The sequence below is a fragment of the Dendrobates tinctorius genome, unplaced genomic scaffold (assembly GCF_039654945.1).
Source record: "Dendrobates tinctorius isolate UK_male_01 unplaced genomic scaffold, ASM3965494v1 ptg000060l, whole genome shotgun sequence".
Taxonomy (NCBI): domain Eukaryota; kingdom Metazoa; phylum Chordata; class Amphibia; order Anura; family Dendrobatidae; genus Dendrobates; species Dendrobates tinctorius.
In genome coordinates, this window is record NW_027361728.1 from 24248886 (window position 1) to 24270781 (window position 21896).

A 21896-nucleotide genomic window follows, 5' to 3' on the forward strand; every position below is an offset into this window, starting at 1 on the left:
ATAGCATGCTGCTGCAAGATGCTGTGGTAGCCATGCTGGTTCAGTATGCCTTCAATTTTGAATAAATCCCCAACAGTGTCACCAGCAAAGCACCCCCACACTATCACACACCTCCTCCATGCTTCACGGTGGGACCAGGCACGTAGAGTCCATCCGTTCACCTTTTCTGCATCGCACAAAGACACGGTGGTTGGAACCTAAGATCTCAAATTTGGACTCATCAGACCAAAGCACAGATTTCCACTGGTCTAATGTCCATTACTTGTGTTCTTTAGCCCAAACAAGTCTCTTCTGCTTGTTGCCTGTCCTTAGCAGTGGTTTCCTAGCAGCTATCTTACCATGAAGGCCTGCTGCACAAAGTCTCCTCTTAACAGTTGTTGTAGAGATGTCTGCTGCTAGAACTCTGTGTGGCATTGACCTGGTCTCTAATCTGAGCTGCTGTTAACCTGCGATTTCTGAGGCTGGTGACTAGGATGAACTTATCCTCCGCAGCAGAGGTGACTCTTGGTCTTCCTTTCCTGGGCGGTCCTCACGAGAGCCAGTTTCTTTGTAGCGCTTGATGGTTTTTGCCACTGCACTTGGGGACACTTTCAAAGTTTTCCCAATTTTTCGAACTGACCTTCATTTCTTAAAGTAATGATGGCCACTCGTTTTTCTTTACTTAGCTGCTTTTTTCTTGCCATAATGCAAATTCTAACAGTCTATTCAGTAGGACTATCAGCTGTGTATCCACCAGACTTCAGCACAACACAACTGATGGTCCCAACCCCATTTATAAGGCAAAAAATCCCACTTATTAAACCTGACAGGGCACACCTGTGAAGTGAAAACCATTTCCGGTGACTACCTCTTGAAGCTCATCAAGAGAATGCCAAGAGTGTGCAAAGCAGTAATCAAAGCAAAAGGTGGCTGCTTTGAAGAACCTAGAATATAAGACATATTTTCAGTTGTTTCACACTTTTTTGCTAATTATATAATTCCACATGTGTTAATTCACAGTCTTGATGACTTCAGAGTGAATATACAATTTTCATAGTCATGAAAATAAAGAAAACTCTTTGAATGAGAAGCTGTGTCCAAACTTTTTGTCTGTACTGTGTGTGTGTGTGTGTGTGTGTGTGTGTGTGTATATACAGTGCCTACAAGTAGTATTCAACCCCCTGCAGATTTAGCAGGTTTGATAAGATGCAAATAAGTTAGAGCCTTCAAACTTCACACAAGAGCAGGATTCATTAACAGATGCATAAATCTTACAAACCAAAAAGTTATGTTGCTCAGTTAAATGTTAAAAAATTTTAAACATAAAAGTGTGGGTCAATTATTATTCAACCCCTAGGTTTAATATTTTGTGGAATAACCCTTGTTTGCAATTACAGCTAATAATCGCCTTTTATAAGACCTGATTAGGCCGGCACAGGTCTCTGGAGTTATCTTGGCCCACTCCTCCATGCAGATCTTCTCCAAGTTATCTAGGTTCTTTGGGTGTCTCATGTGGACTTTAATCTTGAGCTCCTTCCACAAGTTTTCAATTGGGTTAAGGTCAGGAGACTGACTAGGCCACTCCAACACCTTGATTTTTTGCCTCTTGAACCAGGCCTTGGTTTTCTTGGCTGTGTGCTTTGGGTCGTTGTCTTGTTGGAAGATGAAATGACGACCCATCTTAAGATCCTTGATGGAGGAGAGGAGGTTCTTAGCCAAAATCTCCAGGTAGGCCGTGCTATCCATCTTCCCATGGATGCGGACCAGATGGCCAGGCCCCTTGGCTGAGAAACAGCCCCACAGCATGATGCTGCCACCACCATGCTTGACTGTAGGGATGGTATTCTTGGGGTCGTATGCAGTGCCATCCAGTCTCCAAACGTCACGTGTGTGGTTGGCACCAAAGATCTCGATCTTGGTCTCATCAGACCAGAGAACCTTGAACCAGTCTGTCTCAGAGTCCTCCAAGTGATCATGAGCAAACTGTAGACGAGCCTTGACATGACGCTTTGAAAGTAAAGGTACCTTATGGGCTCGTCTGGAACGGAGACCATTGCCGTGGAGTACATTACTTATGGTATTGACTGAAACCAATGTCCCCACTGCCATGAGATCTTCCCGGAGCTCCTTTCTTGTTGTCCTTGGGTTAGCCTTGACTCTTCGGACAAGCCTTGCCTCGGCACGGGAGGAAACTTTCAAAGGCTGTCCAGGCCGTGGAAGGCTAACAGTAGTTCCATAAGCCTTCCACTTCCGGATGATGCTCCCAACAGTGGAGACAGGTAGGCCCAACTCCTTGGAAAGGGTTTTGTACCCCTTGCCAGCCTTGTGACCCTCCACGATCTTGTCTCTGATGGCCTTGGAATGCTCCTTTGTCTTTCCCATGTTGACCATGTATGAGTGCTGTTCACAAGTTTGGGGAGGGTCTTAAATAGTCAGAAAAGGCTGGAAAAAGAGATAATTAATCCAAACATGTGAAGCTCATTGTTCTTTGTGTCTGAAATACTTCTTAATACTTTAGGGGAACCAAACAGAATTCTGGTGGTTTGAGGGGTTGAATAATAAATGACCCTCTGAATAAACTTTTCACAATTTAAAAAAAAATTAAACAAATAACATTCTTTTTTGCTGCAGTGCATTTCACACTTCCAGGCTGATCTACAGTCCAAACGTCACAATGCCAAGTTAATTCCGAATGTGTAAACCTGCTAAATCTGCAGGGGGTTGAATACTACTTGTAGGCACTGTGTGTATGTGTATGTATATGTGTGTGTGTATATATATATATAATATATATGTGTGTGTGTGTGTGTGTGTGTGTGTGTGTGTGTATATATATATGTATATACACACACACTATGACTTATCTCAGCTATGACAAAGCCTAGATCCTCAGGCTACATTCACACCATGGGCGTAGCCAGGATCAAACCTGGGGGGGGGGGGGGGCAGAACCTCATGCTGTTCCGCAGAATTTCATACTGCACACCTCAGCTGCTGCAGAACCTCATACTGCACACCCCTACACTTGAAAATAAAGCCTGCACCTTAAGAAGATGTGGTGATGAATGCAGTCTATTTATTCCAACTATCAATTGATGTGTTACTGAAGACGAGCAATGCCTGTCCTGGGCGTCCTTTTGGGCAGCTATGAGGTGTCCCTGACTGGTGCTAAAAAAAAAAAAAAAAGTGTTAGTCTGTGTGCTACCCGGCTTTCATTCTTTTTGGTACAGATAATATATGGATAGACAGATATGGATGGATAGAGCAGATTTCTAATCTGCTTTTGCTATTGAAAACATTATGAGCTCAAAAACCTTTCAGGTGATGCAGTTTTTTAAAAAGCTGATCTGCATTTGCAGCTGAAAAACGTATCCTCAAAAAACGCAGGAAAAACGCTGTGTGTGAATGTAGCCTTAGATCAGGAATAGAACAGCCATTTATAGGACATTTCATAACTTTCCCAAATTCCTATGAAAAAATATTCAGCACATTCTGCATTGAACTACTGTACCCAATTTATTATATATTTTAGGAGTCTACGCCACCAAAATGAGCTCCGACTCCTCAGCCCTGAATTTACAAACCTGCGATAAACTAATGAGACAACCATATAAACATCTGAACAGAACTGATATAACAAGTGGTTTCTCCAAATTCTGCAGCGTTATGCCACTGTTGATGACTATTGCAATCTTGGACTTGTTTAGCCCCTTCATGACAAGCATCTTTAGCACTTGGTAGACAGGTCTATGGCTGTTATCACCTGCTGTAAACGTGATGTATAGTCAGACGCCAGCTTCTACCAGTGTTCCTGAGGAAGAGTGATGAGTGATCATGCTGGGATAGCATGCTCGTGTGCTAATTGAGTGTCTTCGGTGTGCTCAAGAGTTGTTCTGAGTCTTTGTCTTGCTGCTGTTGGGCAATCCCTGCATGTATTACAGCTGTCAAAAAGCCGCGACATGTGCAGTCGCAGGGGCTCTAACCTCTTTTTAGCACGCCGAAGACTGTTAGCACCCGAGCATGCCCAGAGAAGTCCTTAGCCGAGCACGTTCGCTCATCACTAGTGTGGGATGTTGGCCCATTTCTCATAATTTTCAATAATCCAAAAAGTAAATTGGGTGGTCTGGTCACACAGATCTTATGGATGGGCCACCAATATGGGCACGGTGTGGGTCTGACAACTTGCACCTGCACACATCTCGGTCTGAATAGCCAAAGTGCCATTCTTTGCTGGATTTGGAGAAACCTTTAGTTGTGTTGTGCTATATAAATTGTGATGTTGCAAGCCGCAGAAAGTGTGTAAATTGTGCTAATCTAATATACAACGGGGGTTGAATAATTACCTACAGCCATATAATGGCACACGATTGCATACCTCTGTACTATTGGCATCTTGCTATATTATTAGTCTCAGACCGTGACTGGCACAATAGTACATGACTTCTCAGCAGCTCTACTACGGCTTCCCCGCAATGTTGTTCCTTAGCAGGCGACTGTTGAGCACCTCCCATGTAGCGTTCACCTTTCATCAGAACATGGCGGACAACACTACATACAGAACCTCGGAGAGGAGCCAGAAATAATGAAGGAACACTGGGTGTGTCAATACCCCCTTACCCCATGTATATGCTCTGAGTTGCTTGCCATGCATGGTGACTGGTTAAGTAACCTGAAGCAATGTGTGCCCATTGTCACCTTTCCACAGGACAGGTGACAGATGTATGATCACCTTCATTTGAAACTCCCACTTATCCTGATGGAGGGTTCCAGAATGCCTGTGTGACCACAGTTCTTGTAGTCGGTGAATATAAACATGGTCACACATGCTCACTACTGCTCTCTTCGTATAGGGGAACTTTCTGTTCCCCATTGTCATGAACTCCCCCTTCACAGCAACATCCTGTGGCTGGTTACATGGCCTCTTTAAGGAACCATGCCATGGATATACAGAAATAATTCATATGGGAAGTGGCATTCCTCCATTGGTGTTTTGGGAGCAATATTGGAATTACTACTGTAAAACTTTGAGGTGGAGGGACAATGGCACAGGGATCACTTTCAGAATTTGGACTAGGCCTCTATTTTCCAATTCTTCCAGTTTTGCGGTAAGTTTAGGGAAAGTTCTTGTCATAACATGACCACCCCTGTGAATAAAGAGAGGTCTAGTGATGAGCTCAAGTTTCCGTCACAGGTTCTCGCTTAGGGTGCTCTGGTATGCACAGAGTATTACAGTTCACGTCCCCGCACCTGCATGTTTCGCTGGTGTTAGACAGCCACAGAATATGCGGGAGTTGCCCGACAAACATGAGCAGTCCCCAGATGTTTTGTGGTGAACAGCTGTGAAACATGCGGGGACACGAGCACCCGCGATACGGTGTGCATACCTGGGCACCCTAGGCAATGAGCAATTGAGCTCATCACTAGTGAGGTCCATAAACACATGATTTGGGCAAGTTTAAAGTGAACTGTTCATTGTCAAATGGGTTACCTCATGATAAAGTAACTGAGGAGCCGAATACATTTTTTTTTTTTTTTTTTTTTTTTTTTTTTTTTTATTATACTTACTATGGCAGAGATATTGGCTTTTAAACTTTTGGGTGCCTAATTTGCTAATTTGGTCTTAAACCGAGGGGGCGTTACCAGAGATTATTCTCTAGGGTCATTTGCGGTTTCCCCCGTAAGATGTCCAATTGTAAGAAAGCAGCATTACACAAAACAATGGGTGGGGGATGACCCCACATTCCCCCAGAGAAGGTCTACATCTACCCTAGTATATTGGGGCATTATTCCCTGATACCTGGGATCCAGAGAATTGTATGTAATGACCGCGCAGCTCTCCTCTCCTGTGAGTTGGGAGTCAGGAGATCTCTGAGCTCAGGTTAGGATCACCAGACTGATGAGGCGACCTCCATGTCATGTGGTCTCCTTCAGACTGTCCTCCTTTGCCTGTCGACTGGCACTTGCTCTTTTAATTGTCCAAAGCCTTAATTAGCAATGTATTCCGGTGTAGGCTTTCCCTGGCCAGGTGACTACATTTGAGGTGGTGCTGTGGCCGTGTCATTAGGCTTCTGCTTCGTTCCCGTATGACTGTCCCTATCTGTCAGTTACTATGTGAGGACTGGAAGCGCAGGGTAACGCGGCGTTTGCTTCCTTACCAGAGGCGGGGCAGACGGTTTCCTGTTTTTATGCTGATGTCCGATGGAGGCACCTCTGCTTCATACACTTCCAGAGCTGCACAAGGGGGAAGACAATGGCTCCCTGACCTCAGATCAAGGTTGAACCCAAGATCCTTTCCTGTTTTGCCTCCTGGTGAGGAAGGCCCAGAGCGTGCGCTACAGTCGGGATCTGTGTGCACACAAACCTGTTGGCGTATGAGGACATGTCTGTCTGTCTACATCACATGGACGCCACAAACGTGTCACTGGCCATCACTGACTCGCACACTTTGTCACTGACAGCTCTTAGGGCTTTACTATAGTGGTCAGCTAATAGAATTTCCTCTAGATTTACATCTACGGAGGTCCCTACACTCCTAGACTCAGGTTATGGGCGCTACATCAGAAACGTGTCCTAAAATGGTTCTTGGTAATGTGCAGTGTGAATGAAAGGCTAGACTACCTTTGGTGGAGTGAACTGTCAATAATGTCAGGAAAGGTAGCAGAGGACAGGCGGAAAGTCCACAAACTGTCTCTCTGAGATTCATTTTTTTAACCTGCTATATAAATGACCATTTTCACATATGTGCAAATAAATCTCAACAAATAAGGCAAATACACATCATCTCCAACAAATCTGTGTGACGAGCGAACAGACTGGCGCCCAATGTGCTTTACTACAAACCGGATATTGTATGTATATCTATAATGTGTGGTTTATATGATGTACCGTATGTGTGTGTGTAATCTGTACTCCCTGGTTTCTTTCTAGATCTGTTCTTGCTGTTAGTGGCTGGGGCGTGTAATAGTTCCAGGCTTACAAGATGAGTGAACTGGAACAGTTACGGCAAGAAGCCGAGCAGCTGCGGAATCAGATCCGAGTAAGACTTTGATTTTGGGATATTGCACATACGCCTGACCCTGTTCTACCAAGGAATTAGCTGGGCTTTGGATTGTATAGAGAAGTAGATTCTTATCAGATCCGTTTGTCATTGATCTTATCAGTTTAAGGCTCTGTTCACACTTGTGTCAAGGTCTCCATTGTGAGCAGGTGCTAGAACACAGCGCCTGATCCATAACACTCCAGACATCGGTGCCAACTAGCGACTCCCATTGCCTCATAATGGGATTCCCTTAGTTTCACTGTGGTGCCCTCTGACACAGATGTGAGCATACAAATGTTTTCCATCTGTTTTATTTAAATGGGGACAAAAACTTTCAAAGCTGCTTATCCACCTTTCGGGGCTTTTTTTTTTTTTTTTCTTTTAAATCCATGTTCTAAAACCATATTTGCAAATGGGTTTCATTAAGAACTTTGCACCATTTGGCTTTTACAGGCTGTTCCCCTCTCCCCTCACATTCAATTTTGCTGTGGTCTGTTCGCATAAATCTGCGGGCTGACTGGATTCTCAGCTAACTACTTCTGCAGCCAGTGATAACGCAACATTGAGGCTATACAAGGAAAATAGTGCTAAATTCTTAAACTCAGTTGCAAAAATTATTTTTAACCCAAAATTTATGAATTTAAGTAAAAAAAAAATGAAATTAATAAAATACATTGTCCCATGAAGATGGATAACCCCTTTAAAGACAGGTAAATTACAGGTTTGTGTTTTTTACCCTCTATTTTTCAGGTTTCTGCTTAATTCACACTTTGCCTATAATCGATGGCCCAATCTTAGGACAGGCTGTCAATGTTAGGTGGTGGACCTAGGGTTGGACCAACCCACCAATCAGGCAATCCCTTTAACGTGTAATTAGACGTGGTCTTGTGGTGACTTGGTGTACCCTAGACTTGTATAAATGGCAGCTCCCGTTTAACCATAAATCCTCCTTTTAGATGCTCTTCCCTGCTCTTTAGCGACCCCTAGGCAGAATCCGTTCCCTGCACAGTTGTGGTGATCTGCGACTCCGTTGGTTGTGCAGAATGTCATGTTCTGCTCATGCCGTGGGTATGTCGTCTGGATTATTGCGTCTTTGACACGTTGCAATTACTTCTTGTTGTAGGATGCCCGGAAAGCATGCAGCGACACAACCCTCGTCCAGGTACGTTGTGCTGTCCTCTGTGAGTATACCGACCACTTTCATCCACGATTCCTCTCTAACCGTTCTCTCTTTTTTAATTTCCTCGTCACAATAGATCACAACCAGTTTGGACTCCGTAGGTCGAATCCAAATGCGAACTCGACGCACATTGCGAGGTCACTTAGCTAAAATTTATGCCATGCACTGGGGCTCGGATTCGAGGTATGTGTTTCCCTAGATCGGGTGGGGTATTTCCATATTCAGATATGGAGCTTTGCAGAAGTGTTCTTCTCTCTTAACTTTTACACTTGGGCTCCATCATTGCCTGAGGTTGAGATGTCAGAGAACCATTTCCTCTTTTGTCTTTCATTGTATTGTGATGGCCTAAAATTCTCGTTTGTCAGCCGCACGTTCAGTCCTGTGAACGCAAGGTCAAAAAGAACTTAAAGATGGTTGGATCATGTAAATGGTAGTAGAAGCCATTTATCTGGACGGGTAGTAGGATCTGTTAGATCCTTTGCCTTATGACTTCTTTGTGAATCCCAGGAAGGATCCTACAAGAACTTCGTTTCTTTAGATCTTCAGTCAAGTATAAAACTGTTCCATTGTTTGTCCGATCTCTCATGCTTGTATTATGTCTCTCCCTAGGCTATTAGTGAGTGCATCTCAAGATGGGAAATTGATTATCTGGGACAGTTATACAACAAACAAGGTACATTTACTGTTGGATAAATAAAAATTTGTAACTTAATTTTCTTCATCGCTTGCCCTGTGTGAGGGTTTGTTTTTTGCTTAGTGAGCTTATGGTATTTGTCACTGTAGTGCACTGTAATACTGCAGTGTATTGTGCAGAGGACCATCACCAGTCGCAGGCTGGGTGTCTTATGAGATCTCACATGGCGACCTTCAGAAGGACTGCCAATTGTCAGAAGCGATGGCCGCTATCTGGGAGACTTTGAAATACTGCCATCCCGCTTGACAGCTGCGCTTAAAAAGTTGAGCTGATGAAATTTAGATCCATTTGGGTTATGTTAGTGTCGAGTGCTGCATGGAGCAGGCTCAGGTCCAGAGCCCGCTTCGTACTATGCTGTCACTAGGGGAGTAAATGGTATTTTCGTGCAGAATACCTGACTGTAGGAAAGCACTGTGTGGCTTTGTTTTTATATGACCAGTTCTTTAAGTTCCCATTCCCAGTATTTTCCCGGTCTTATTCTGAATCATGTGACTGCAGCTTGGACCACCCGGCTCACACAGCGACTTCTGTGGACCACAGAAGTCGGTCTCCCGAAGTCTATCTGAGACTCCTCTCCATAGACATGACACTATGTGAGCCAGGTGGTATAAATGTTCTCATGGCTCCGAATAGGACCAGACTGACGCTGAGAACATGAGAAGACTCCAATTCTAGGTGTAGTAATGCATAAACCGGGCACATAATTACTATGACTAAGAGGGTGAATAATAGACTATTGTCAGAGTGCTACTTCAAGTGCAGCCACTGGAATCGAACACAGGCTCTTCCTACCGAAATCCGACACTTATCACCTATCTTTGGGGTATGGAATACCTCTGCAGGTCACGAAGATGTGCAATTTCTGCTAGGAGTCCCCTGTTCCTAGCACAAGAATAGTTAACTACTTCCCGAGTCTTGTCTTTTTGTTCTGTGGCTGGTTTGTCTGGTAATTGTCTTGCTTCTCTTAGATGCACGCCATTCCTCTGCGGTCCTCCTGGGTGATGACTTGTGCTTATGCGCCATCTGGAAACTACGTAGCTTGTGGAGGATTAGACAATATCTGCTCCATTTACAACTTGAAAACCAGAGAAGGAAATGTGCGAGTGAGTCGAGAGCTGCCAGGACACACAGGTACTAAATGCCTTGATGGCAGCGTGCCCCCGTGCGTCTCCTGCACAAGGTCTGGGATTGTAATTGCGCCTGTTAGTTGTTTGGCTAAGTTCATAAGAACAGTAAAGTCAGTCTCCATCCATCATACAAGCCTGACATCGTCACTTTTTTTTTTAACATTATTTCCTTATATATTTATACTATTTGTTGGAAACTCACGGTGAAACTGATCTCCTAGTTTCATGTAGGAAAAGTTGTGCATGGTGGCATGAGTGGTGGCCTTGCTTTGTCCAGCTGTCGATGGTGAACTTATAAAATAACCATCCAGACATGACTGTAACCGGGCCTTATAATTCTGTTCTGAAAATCTGATGAAGGGGTAACGTTGGAGCTTTGTCATACTAGGAGTCCCACATCCTGTAGGAAGGTGCAGGTTCCACAGGCGAGACTCAAATCTGTGAGACAACCAGGCACACATTCTGTGTAATGTGGCACAACAGGCTAGTGTAGGCGTACAGTAACCATGAGTAGCCTATAAACTGGACAATGTATGATGATTGCTGTCGGATCCCGACCAATTACTGTTGTGAACTTGTCATTCATAAAGGGAACTTTGAGAACTTGTTGGGGCTCCCAGCATTTGGACCCCCGGTGGTCATTCACTTGCCACCTATTCTATGCATAGGTAATTCATGTTTATTGGACAAGCGCTTGTATGCTGCTGCGTGTCTTTTGTTCCATGTGCAGCATGTATCAGACACTGGTTGTATGATTACAGCAAAACGCAGCGCATTTCAGAGATGAAACCCTTTAAAAGCCCCCAGTCAACTAACTGGACAAGAAGGTTCCCGTGGGCTTCTGCCCAGCAGGTTCCTCTTGAGCAACAGATCTTTGTGTATGTTTAGGATGAGACGATCAGCGGGTGGCGAGAAGCCTTTCCCAATTGTCGCCACTGTGGCTTGGTTCCCGGCAGCTTTTAACCCCTTAACCCCCAAGGGTGGTTTGCATGTTCATGACCGGGCCAATTTTTACAATTCTGACCACTGTCCCTTTATGAGGTAATAACTCTGAAACGCTTCCATGGATCCCAGTGATTGACATTGTTTTCTTGTGACATATTGTACTTCATGTTAGTGGTAAAATTTCATTCAAATAACTTGCGTTTATTTGTGGAAAAAAACGGAAACTTGGCGAAAATTTTGAAAATTTTTCAACTTTTAATTTTTATGCCCTTAAATCAGAGATATGGCACACAAAACACTTAATAACATTTCCCACATGTTTACATCAGCACAATTTTGTAACCAAAATTTTTTTTTTGTTAGGAAGTTATAAGGGTTAAAAGTTGACCAGTGATTTCTCAATTTTGCAACACCATACCACATCACATTTGAAGTCTCTTTGAGGGGTCTATATGATAGAAAATACCCAAAAGTAACACCATTCTAAAAACTGCACTCCTCAAGGTGCTCAAAACCATGTTCAAGAAGTTTATTAACACTTCAGGTGCTTCACAGGAATTTAAAAAAAAAAAAAAAAATGAACATTTAACTTTTCTTCACAAAAAAATTACTTCAGGTCCAATTTTTTTTATTTTACCAAGGGTAACAGGAGAAATTGGACTGCAAAAGTTATTGTGCAATTTGTCCTGAGTATGCTGATACCTGATATGTGGGGGGTGGGGGACCACTGTTTCGGTGCATGGCAGAGCTCAGAAGGGAAGGAGCGCCGTTTGACTTTTTCAATGCAAAATTGGCTGGAATTCAGATTGGACACCATGTTACGTTTGGAGAGTCCCTGATATAACTAAACAGTGGAAACCCCCCACAAGTAACCCCATTTTGGAAACTAGACCCCCCCCCCCCTCCCAAGGAACTTATCTAGATATGTGGTGAGAAATTTGAACCCACAAGGGCTTCACAGAAGTTTATAACGTACAATTAAAAAATCATATTTTTTCCACAAAAATATTTTCACCCCCAATTTTTATTTTCCCAAGGGTAACCGGACCCTAAAAGTTATTGTGCAATTTGTCCTGAGTACGCTGATACCCCACATGTGGGGGTAAACCACTATTTGGGCGCATGGCAGAGCTCGGAAGGGAAGCGGCGCCATTTTACTTTTTTGGCTGGAATTGAGATCGGACACCATGTCGCGTTTGGAAAGCCCCTGATGTACCAAAACAGTGGAAACCCCCCACAAATGACACCATTTTGGAAACTAGACCCCCCCCAAGGAACTTGTCTAGATGTGTGGTGAGCACTTTGAACCCCCCCAGTGCTTCACAGAAGTTTTATAACGACCGGGCGTGAAAATAAAAAAAATCGTCTTTTTTTTCCACAATAATGATATTTTCTCCTTCGCCTCATTGGGGGACAGATACTGTGGGTGTATGCTTCTGCCGCTAGCAGGCTGACACTAAGTGAATTAAAGGTTAGCTCCTCCGCCGCCGTATACACCCTCGCCCCTATTGTGGGCGGAAATCAGTTTTTTGCTTAGTGTCCATGGAGGCACACGTCGTGTGTTTTTTTTTTTTTTTTTTTTTTTTTTTTTTTTTGTCTCCAGACTTTTTTCACCTGTTTCCATGAAGATGTGACAGGGGCAACGGATCCTATTGAAAGGGTCCGATTTCCCCAAACCAACAACGGGTGAGCACGTGCGAGTGTCCCTCTACGTATCCTCTCCCGCGTCGTGGGACACAATGCCAGACTTGGCTCTGACCACCCCTAGGTATTGAAACCATGGGCTGTACAGAGGCACAAGACTAGTCTGTGCGGCCCCCACTGCTCCACCAGTGCTTAGACTGCGGTGCTGCAAGGTGGTGGACGGTCCCTCTCCTCACCCCCTGAAGGGGATAGATGGAGCTAGGGTGCCTGCACTGTCCTGTTTTTATCAAGGCCCCCTCACATATCTGTGCTCAGGCTGAAGAGGATCATCGGTGAGGAGAGAGTCTGGGAGGGCTCCTGCAAAGATCTCAGGGCTGGAGCCCCCAGCCGGCGGAAGCCACCGGCCATGCAAGGCTGAGGGTGGCTGGATCCATCAAGCGGTGCCGCACAGTTAGTGGCGCCATGTCTTTTTGTGTACCGTGACACCCCCCCGGGTCGGGTAGGGGAAAAATTCCGACTGAAGCTGTGGCCGGAAGCCCTGCCCGGCCGCACGTCACTTCCAGCGGCCCGCACTGGGCGGCGGCATAGGAATTTAGGCCCCAGCTTCGGAGCACGGCTAGGCCGCAGAACGGAAGCATCGCCCCTAGAGCGGTTTTACATGCTGGCTCACTCCCACAGCTGGTGGCGTGCGATTTGAAGGAAGCAGCCAAGACGGGGGGGGGGCGCAGGACTGGAGTAAGTGCTGCCCGAGAGGCCCGCTACAGGGAAAACTAGGTGCTACCTCCTCCCCACATCCCCAGCAGCGGACATATACAGCATGTCCGAAAAAGCAAAGACGCACACATTCTTTTATGCTGCATGCATCTCTTGTCGGGATGCGTTTCCGCAGGCGCAGAGCAAGCGATTATGCGAAGCCTGCGTATCCGAACGCACCCAGGAGCCCTCCCCCTGCGACCGTGACCAATGTGTCAAATCCCCCGGAGTGGGCCCTATCACTGTCACAGTCCATGGCGTCGCTTACGAGAGCAATAGAGTCCCTTCAAGACTCAGATAGGGGCCGGGACAATGGCTCGCTGGCCTTAGAGGGTACCTCCACCTCACAAAAGCCTCTGGCCTGCAGGGGCCGCTCTCACTCCAGGCAGACCCGGAGGAAAGGAATCCACATGGTGTCGCCTAGTCCATTCGGTGCCTTGGCATCCGTAAGCTCTGCTTCTCGCTCCCCGTCACCAGTGGTTGATAGCGAGCAGACCTCAGATTGCGACTCGGACGAGCCCCTTGACCTGGACACTCCAGGGTCACTTGAAACAGTGGACAGCCTCATAGAAGCCGTCAATCAGACCCTGGGGATTGAGGATGATCCCACAGTGGCTACGGGGCATAAAGTGGCATTTAAGCGAGTGAAGCGCCCGCACAGAATTTTTTCCTCTCACCCGGAGTTTGAGGACATAGTGCAGCGGCACAGAGAACGTCCAGACAGGCGTTTCTCGGGTCAAAAGGCACTCGAAACAAGGTATCCGTTTGCTCCGGACCTCCATAAAAGATGGATGGAATCCCCGATGGTGGATCCTCTGGTTTTGCGCCTAGCCTCTAAGACCCTGCTATCCGTCCCTAGTGGTTCCTCGATTAAGGATCCCACGAGAGCTTAGCTCGCTCAGTATATGAGGCATCAGGGTCAGCACTCGCTCCCTCGTTCGCAGCAACTTGGGTAGCCAAGGCTATGATATCATGGTCAGAAACATTAAACAAGGTCGCGCAGGATCTACCTGCAGAGATTTCGGAGGTTGCAGGTTAGATGGCGATGGCCGGAGACTATGTAATCAATGCATCTTTGGATGCGGCCAATTGCTCGGCACTTGCTGCCGCTAATGCAATTTCTATCAGAAGAGCCCTATGGTTATGGACATGGCGAGCCGATTCTTCTTCTTAGAAGTCCTTGACTTCCCTGCCTTATCAGTGTGGCCGCCTATTTGGGGAGAAGTTGGATCAACTTATCTCCAACTCCACAGGAGGAAAGAGCGGGTTTCTCCCTCAACAAAAGGTCAAACCGCTTTTTCGTCACCCGTTTCAGGCACGTTTTCGGGCCTTTCGCAACACCGGGTGGACTACAGTGGCTAATTCCGCCGCCCCAACCAGGATAGGGAGAGGCAGGTCTCATATAGAGCCAACCCATTGGGGAGAATGCGTACTCATCAGCAGCCCAGATGGAGGGGATCCAGATCCCAAAGATCGTCGGCCAAATGACTCGAGGCCTTTACCAGATGACACCAGCAAGGTGGGCGGCCGCCTACTCTGGTTTTTCCATGTCTGGGCCAATGTTGCTCACGACGCATGGGTAAAGGAATTGGTGACCTAGGGTTACAAAATAGAATTTGTCAGCTACCCACCCTGCAAGACGGTTTTTTCTTTCCCAGCTTCCCAGGGTGGATGCCCAGACAAGGGCTCTATTGGGAGCCATCAAATCGCTCCAGCACAACGGAGTCATTGTTCCGGTGCCGGAACACAAAAAAAATCAGGGGTTCTATTCCAACCTTTTTGCGGTTCCCAAAAGGGACTGGTCTGTCAGGCATGTTTTGGACCTGAAGCTTCTGAACAAATTCATCCGGATCAGACATTTCCGGATGGAGTCTCTCCGGTCAGTCATATCGGCCATGGAGCAGGGAGAATAATTGGCCTCAATAGATATGCAGGATGCATATCTGCATATTCCCATTTTTCCTACTCATCAGAGGTTTCTACGCTTCGCCATCAGCGATCTACATTTTCAGTTCCTAGCACTACCCTTCGGGCTAGCCACGGCTCCCAGAGTGTTCACAAAGGTTATTGCAGTTGTCATGGCCATACTGCATTCTCGAGGCATAGTCCGTCTTGCCTTATCTGGACGACCTCTTGGTCAAAGGCCCTTCAATACGGGAATGCAAGGAAAATGTCAACATCACGCTAGATGTATATCTTTGTACCGTGTTAGCCAGTGGATAGAAAAATATTCAGGATTGAGAGTCCTCAGTAGTTGATACCTTTTAATGGCTAACTGAAAAGATGGTAATACATTGCAAGCTTTCGAGACTACTCAGGTCTCTTCATCAGGCTAAACTAATACAAAATCTGAAGTCACATATTTATATGTGACTTCAGATTTTGTATTAGTCTAGCCTGATGAAGAGACCTGAGTAGTCTCGAAAGCTTGCAATGTATTACCATCTTTTCAGTTAGCCATTAAAAGGTATCAACTACTAAGGACTCTCAATCCTGAATATTTCTCAACATCACGCTAGATACTCTTGCCCGCTTAGGGTGGTTGGTCAATGCAAAGAAGTCATCCCTTGTGCCAGCTCAAAAGATCTTCTTGATAGGAATGATTCTCAACACTCGCTGAGGGTTGGTAATTCTCCCTCAGGAAAAGGTGCTAGCGCTCCGGCAGGGAGTCCGGACACTTCGTCAACCAGTCCCTCATACCATCCGATCCGGGATGAGGAGTCTAGGGAAAATGGTGGCAGCAATGGAAGCGGTACGTTCGCCCAGTTCCATCTTCGCCCCCTGAAACACGCCCTTTTGTCAGCTTGGGACAAGAATCCCTTCACGCTCGATCGGCCGTGCCGACTGTCCTTTCAAGTCATGCAGTCACTCGGATTGTGGTTAACCAGTTCCTCTCTGACCCAGGGGAAACCTTTCCCCCCCCAGACCATTGGTTGGTGATGACAACCGATGCCAGTCTCCTCGGCTGGGGAGCGGTGTTTCGCCACCACACGACCCAGGGACGGTGGTCGCCACAGGAGGTACGCCTCCCGATCAACTTATCGGAGATACGAGCAATTCGGCTGGCTCTGCAAAAGTTTCATCGCTTTCTAGCAGGCCGCTCTGTCCAGATTCAATTGGACAGCGCCACGGCGGTGGCTTACATAAATCACCAAGGGGGCACCTGCAGCAGAGCAACCATGCGCGAGGTGGGGCACATTCTGCAGTGGGCCGAAGCAAACCACTCGGTGATTTCGGCTGTCCACCTCCTGGGCGTGGAAAATTGGGCGGCAGACTCTCTCAGCCGGCAGGGTCTTGTGTCCGGAAAGTGGTCTCTACATCCTGAAGTCTTCCGGCAGATTTGTCAGCTGTGGGGAACTCCAGATGTGGACCTGATGGCGTCCAGAGTGAACCCCAAGGTGCCAACATGTCGCTCGGGCCAGGGACCCGCAGGCAATCGCTGAGGACGCGTTGGTTCTGCCATGGAACCAGTTTCGCCTCCCATATCTATTTCCCCCGCTGCCACTATTTCCGAGGGTCATCAAGAAGATCAAGACTGAAGGGGTGCTGGCGATTCTGCTGGTCCCAGACTGGCCCCGTCGAGCGTGGTACGCAGATCTAATGCAGCTGCCCGCTGACGTTCTTTGGCGCCTGCAAGAGCGCTCAGATCTACTTTCTCAGGGGCCCTGTGTTTGAAGGCATGGCCGTTGAATCTTGGTTTCTAACCCAGGCAGGGTTCGGGAGCAAGGTGGTCGCTACAATGATTAGCGCCTGGAAGCCTGCTTCAGCACGAATTTACCACCACACCTGGAAGGTGTTCTTTGCTTGGTGTCGAGGCCGTGGTGTTTCTCCGCTGAGATTCTCGATCCCCCAACATCTTGACTTTTCTCCAGTCGGGCCTAGACTCGGGCTTAGCCCCAAGTTCCCTCAGGAGACAAATATCGGCCTTATCCGTCCTGTTCCAGCGCAGAATTGCTACCAATCTGCAGGTGAAGACTTTCATTCAGGGAGTCTCCCACTTGGTACCTCCCTGTAAGACACCTATGGACGCTTGGGACCTTAACCTGGTCCTAAGTGTTCTGCAGGAAGCTCCATTTGAACCGCTTCAGGATATCTCCTTGAGGTACCTTTCCTGGAAAGTGGTGTTCCTAGTGGCCATCACTTCTATCCTGCCAAGCCCCGTTCCTCACTTTCCATAAGGATAAGGTGGTGCTCAGACCAGCCCCTCCTTTTCTGCCGAAAGTCGTGTCCTCGTTTATGAAGATGTTGTCTTGCCTTCATTTTGTCCAGCATCGGTGCACCGTGTGTTGAAGGCTCTTCACACATTAGACCTGGTAAGAGCCCTCCAGAGGAACGTGTCGAGGATGGCACCCTTTCGTCAGACGGACACGCTATTCGTGCTCCCCGAAGGGTGCAGGAAGGGACTCGCCTCAAAATCGACCATAGCCAGATGGATTCGTTTGACTATTCATGAGTCCTACCGCATTAGAGGCACGCTGATTCCAGCAGGGATCAGAGCGCACTCTACTCGGGCAGTGGGTGCCTCTTGGGCGCTTCAGCACCAGGCTTCGACTGAACAGGTTTGCAAGGCAGCAACCTGGTCCAGTCTGCACATATTTGCCAAACATTATAATATCCATGCTCCGGCCTCGGCGGATGCAAGCCTTGGTAGAAGGATTCTCCAAGCAGCGGTGGTGCACCTTTAAACGAGGTACATGTAGCTTGGATCGGGGAGTAAATCTCCCACCCAGGGACTGCTTTAGGATGTCCCACAGTATGTGTCCCCCAATTAGGCGAAGGAGAGACATGGATTTTTGTGATAACTCACCGTAAAATCCTTTTCTCCGAGACGCTCATTGGGGGACACAGCTCCCATCCTATTAGCCAGTTGGCTCTTGTTTTTTTTTAAATTTATATGCATTTACTAATTTGATATAAGGGTGGTGTTTTGGACATGTTGTACCTGTATTAAGGCTGATTTTGTTGTCCTCCTACTGCTTTGGCACCAAACTGATTTCTGCCCGCAATAGGGGCGAGGGTTTATACGGCGGAGGAGGAGCTAACCTCTTTTTTTTCACTTAGTGTCAGCCTCCTAGCGGCAGAAGCATACACCCACAGTATCTGTGTCCCCCAATGAGCATCTCGGAGAAAAGGATTTTACGGTGAGTACTCACAAAAATCCATGTTTTGCCCCCAATTTTTTATTTTCCTAAGGGTAGCAGGAGAAATTGGACCCCAAAAGTTGTTTTGCAATTTGTCCTGGGTAGGCTGATACCCCATATATGGGGGTAAAACACTGTTTGGGCACATGGCAGAGCTTGGAAGGGAAGGAGCACCATTAGACTTTTTCAACGCAGAATTGGCTGGAATTGAGATCAGACGCTATGTTGTTTGGAGAGCACCTGATGTGCCCAAACAGTGGAAACCCCCCAATTCTAATTCCAACCCTAACCCCAACACACCCCTATTATCTAAATAATAATAATCTTTATTTTTATATAGTGCTAATATTCTGCAGCGCTTTACAGTATTTTGAACACTGTCCCCGATGGGGCTCACAATCTATATTGCCTATCAGTATGTCTTTGGAGTGTGGGAGGAAACCGCAGTGCCCGGAGGAAACTCACGCAAACACGGGGAGAACATACAAACTCCTTGCAGATGTTGTCCTTGGTGGGATTTGAACCCAGGACTAACCACTGAGCCACCGTGCTGTCCTGACCTCTAACCCTAATCTCAACCCTAGCCCTAACCCTAGCCCGAAAATGGAAATAAATACATTTTTTTAATTTTATTATTTTTTCCATAACTAAGGGGGTGATAACGGGGGGTTTGATTTACTATTTATGGCGGCTTTTATGTTTGGCAGCTGTCACACGCGATAAGACGCTTTTTATTGTAAAAATAGTTTTTGCATCACCACATTTTGAGAGCTATAATTTTTCCATATTTTGACCCACCGAGTCATGTGAGGTCTTATTTTTTGCGGGACGAGTTGACATTTGGACGAGTTGACGTTTTTATTGGTACCATTTTCGGGCACGTGACATTTTTTGATCGCTTTTTATTCCGATTTTTGGGACGCAGAATGAACAAAAACCAGCATTTCAAGAATTTCTTTTGGTGGTGCGTTTACACTGTTCCGCGTGCGGTAAAATTGATAAGGCTGTTTTATTCTTCGGGTCAGTAGGGCTACAGCGATACCTCATTTATGTCATTTTTTTTTTCTTATGTTTTGGTGCTTTTATGCAATGAAAACAATTTTATATAAAATTATTTTTGCATCGCTTTATTCTGCGAGCTATAACTTTTCTTATTTTTTCGCTGATGACGCTGTGTGGCAGCTCATTTTTTGCGGGACAAGATGACATTTTCAGTGGTACCATGGTTATTTATATCCGTCTTTTTGATCGAGCGTTATTGCACTTTTTGTTCGGCGGTATGAAGCATTATTTTTTTGTTTTTTTTACTTTTTTAAGGGGGTTAACTAATGGGACAGTTTTACAGGGCGGGTCGTTACGGACGCTGTGATACCAAATATGTGTACGTAAATTCATTTTTTGGGAATATTTTTTTTATTTAGCTTTTTTTTTTTTTTTTTTTTTTTTTTTTTTATACTTTATCACATTGTCCCGGGGGGACATCACTGGCAACACAGATTGCTGTGACAGATCAGCGATCTGTCACAGGCATTGCAGAAGGCTCCCTCGTGCCTGCGCTTTGCAGGCATGAGGAAGCCGGCTACCTGCAGGCCCCGAAGGTCCCTGCCGCCATTTTGGATCCGGGGACCTGCAGGGAAGGAGGCCCCCGGAGCAGCGCTGCACATCGTGCTGCTCTGGGGGTCTCAGGTAAGCATGGAGGGAGCCCCCTCCCTGATGATGCTTCCCTAAACCCCCAGTACACTGCAATCGTGTTTGATCGCAGTGTGCCAGGGGTTAACATGTCGGGGGGCGGTCCGTGACCGCCCGTGACACACAGTACCGGGTGTCAGCTGTGCTAATCAGCTTATACCCGGCCGCGATCAGTGGTGCTCACCACATGAGCGCTGCTGATCGCTATGACGTACTATCCCGTCCCTGGGCCTCAAGTCCCAGGGCACATGGACGGGATAGTACGTCATATGGCAGGGGTTAAAGTATGTCTTTCTCTGAAGCGCAGCAGCTGCAAGTGGCTGAGATCAGACAGCTGGTGTCTGATACATGCTGCCCCTGGATCTGTCTGGTTCCTTTTGCCAAAAATAAAGACACCCACCAGGGCTGAACCTTTCTGTCTTCTCATGTGTGTCTGACTTTATGGTTCTGTCTGAATGTGATTAATGCCCTTTCTATTGTAATAAGTTTTATCTTACTGTTGTGGCTCTTCAAGGAAAAATGGTGAAGAGTTTCCTAATGCTAAATGGAGCGATGTGTGTAATGGGCCGGCTACTTCTGAGGCCCCATACACAGTAGATCGCTGCCGGTTGAACCATCGTTTTGCAGACGGCTCTCTTGACGCTTCTAGTGACAGGAGCCCTCCTGTCCCCTCTAAGTGAGCTCCTACCCATACCATTCTTGTTTTTAGTGAGATAAGCCACCAACAAAGGATCAGTAGTCTGAAATCTGACATGCCAATTTGTCATCTATCGGGGACAGTTGAGAAGCCCCCCCATACATTACTGTCAGCTGAGCCTGCTAATATTGGTGCCCTTCACCGACTTTAGTCTGTGTAAGGGGCTTTTTTTTATAGTGATCATACACATTAGATAAGAGTTGGACAGGCCACCATTTATCCTGCAGTAGATAAGCTGTAATGATGGGTTGTAGCTTCTTCCCCTCTCCCTATTGAGAACATGCCAGGGTCAGGAGGGCGATCTGTTGCCCCAACAAGCCGTCAGCTGGCTGCTATGAAAGGTTTTACAGACCATGCAGACATGATGTATGGGTAGATGGTTGGCAAATCCAGCCTTTTTATTGCAGGTGTTTGAACAACATATCATCTCATTTTCAGGAGTTGTCTTCCAGTGGTCTGCAGATCTATCCATACGTGCCAGTTGAACTCCTGCAGTTACCCCTTTATGGGGAATGATTTCCTTCTAGAAATCTCCAGTTTCCCAGTGTCTGTGGCCACATATAGTGTGCTGCATACACTGCTATCCTGGGCTTTCTGTATGACTTGCTCCTTATGGTAATGAGGATTATCCCTCCTTGCAGGAGGCCTTATACTTGTACTTGTCGCTTACACATCGTTTCTGTATTGCAGGATACCTGTCATGCTGCCGCTTTCTGGATGACAACCAGATCGTCACCAGCTCCGGGGACACTACCTGGTAATTATTGAGGAAGCAATATAACAAAGGATTTGTATCCATAAGTGATCGATCAGAAGACCGACCCAGACCCGTGTAGCACCTAGTCATGATCTGGTTTCAGTTCATTACATCCGCTGTGATTTCCACTGATGTCCTGGGAGGTTTCATGGCTTGTGTTTCTATTTTAAGTGTCTGAATGGTATGAATGGGGGGAGAGAAGGTAGTGGTCACTTTTCCAGGGTACTCGGCGCTGTTATGATTGAATCCGT

The 21896-nt window shown here is 46.5% G+C and overlaps 1 protein-coding gene across 3 annotated transcripts in view; it reads left to right on the forward strand.

Annotated features, from left to right (window-relative positions):
• The window catches only part of GNB4 (G protein subunit beta 4), a 220355-nt gene that overhangs the window by 189153 nt on the left and 9306 nt on the right, over positions 1 to 21896 (forward strand). For all 3 annotated transcript variants that reach the window (XM_073578791.1, XM_073578792.1, XM_073578790.1), the window contains 6 exons: positions 6907 to 7015; positions 8142 to 8180; positions 8275 to 8381; positions 8808 to 8871; positions 9861 to 10023; positions 21579 to 21645. In XM_073578791.1, coding sequence (XP_073434892.1) covers positions 6959 to 7015; positions 8142 to 8180; positions 8275 to 8381; positions 8808 to 8871; positions 9861 to 10023; positions 21579 to 21645 — 497 coding nt within the window. In that variant the 5' untranslated portion in view covers positions 6907 to 6958. The remainder of the gene's footprint in view (positions 1 to 6906; positions 7016 to 8141; positions 8181 to 8274; positions 8382 to 8807; positions 8872 to 9860; positions 10024 to 21578; positions 21646 to 21896) is intronic.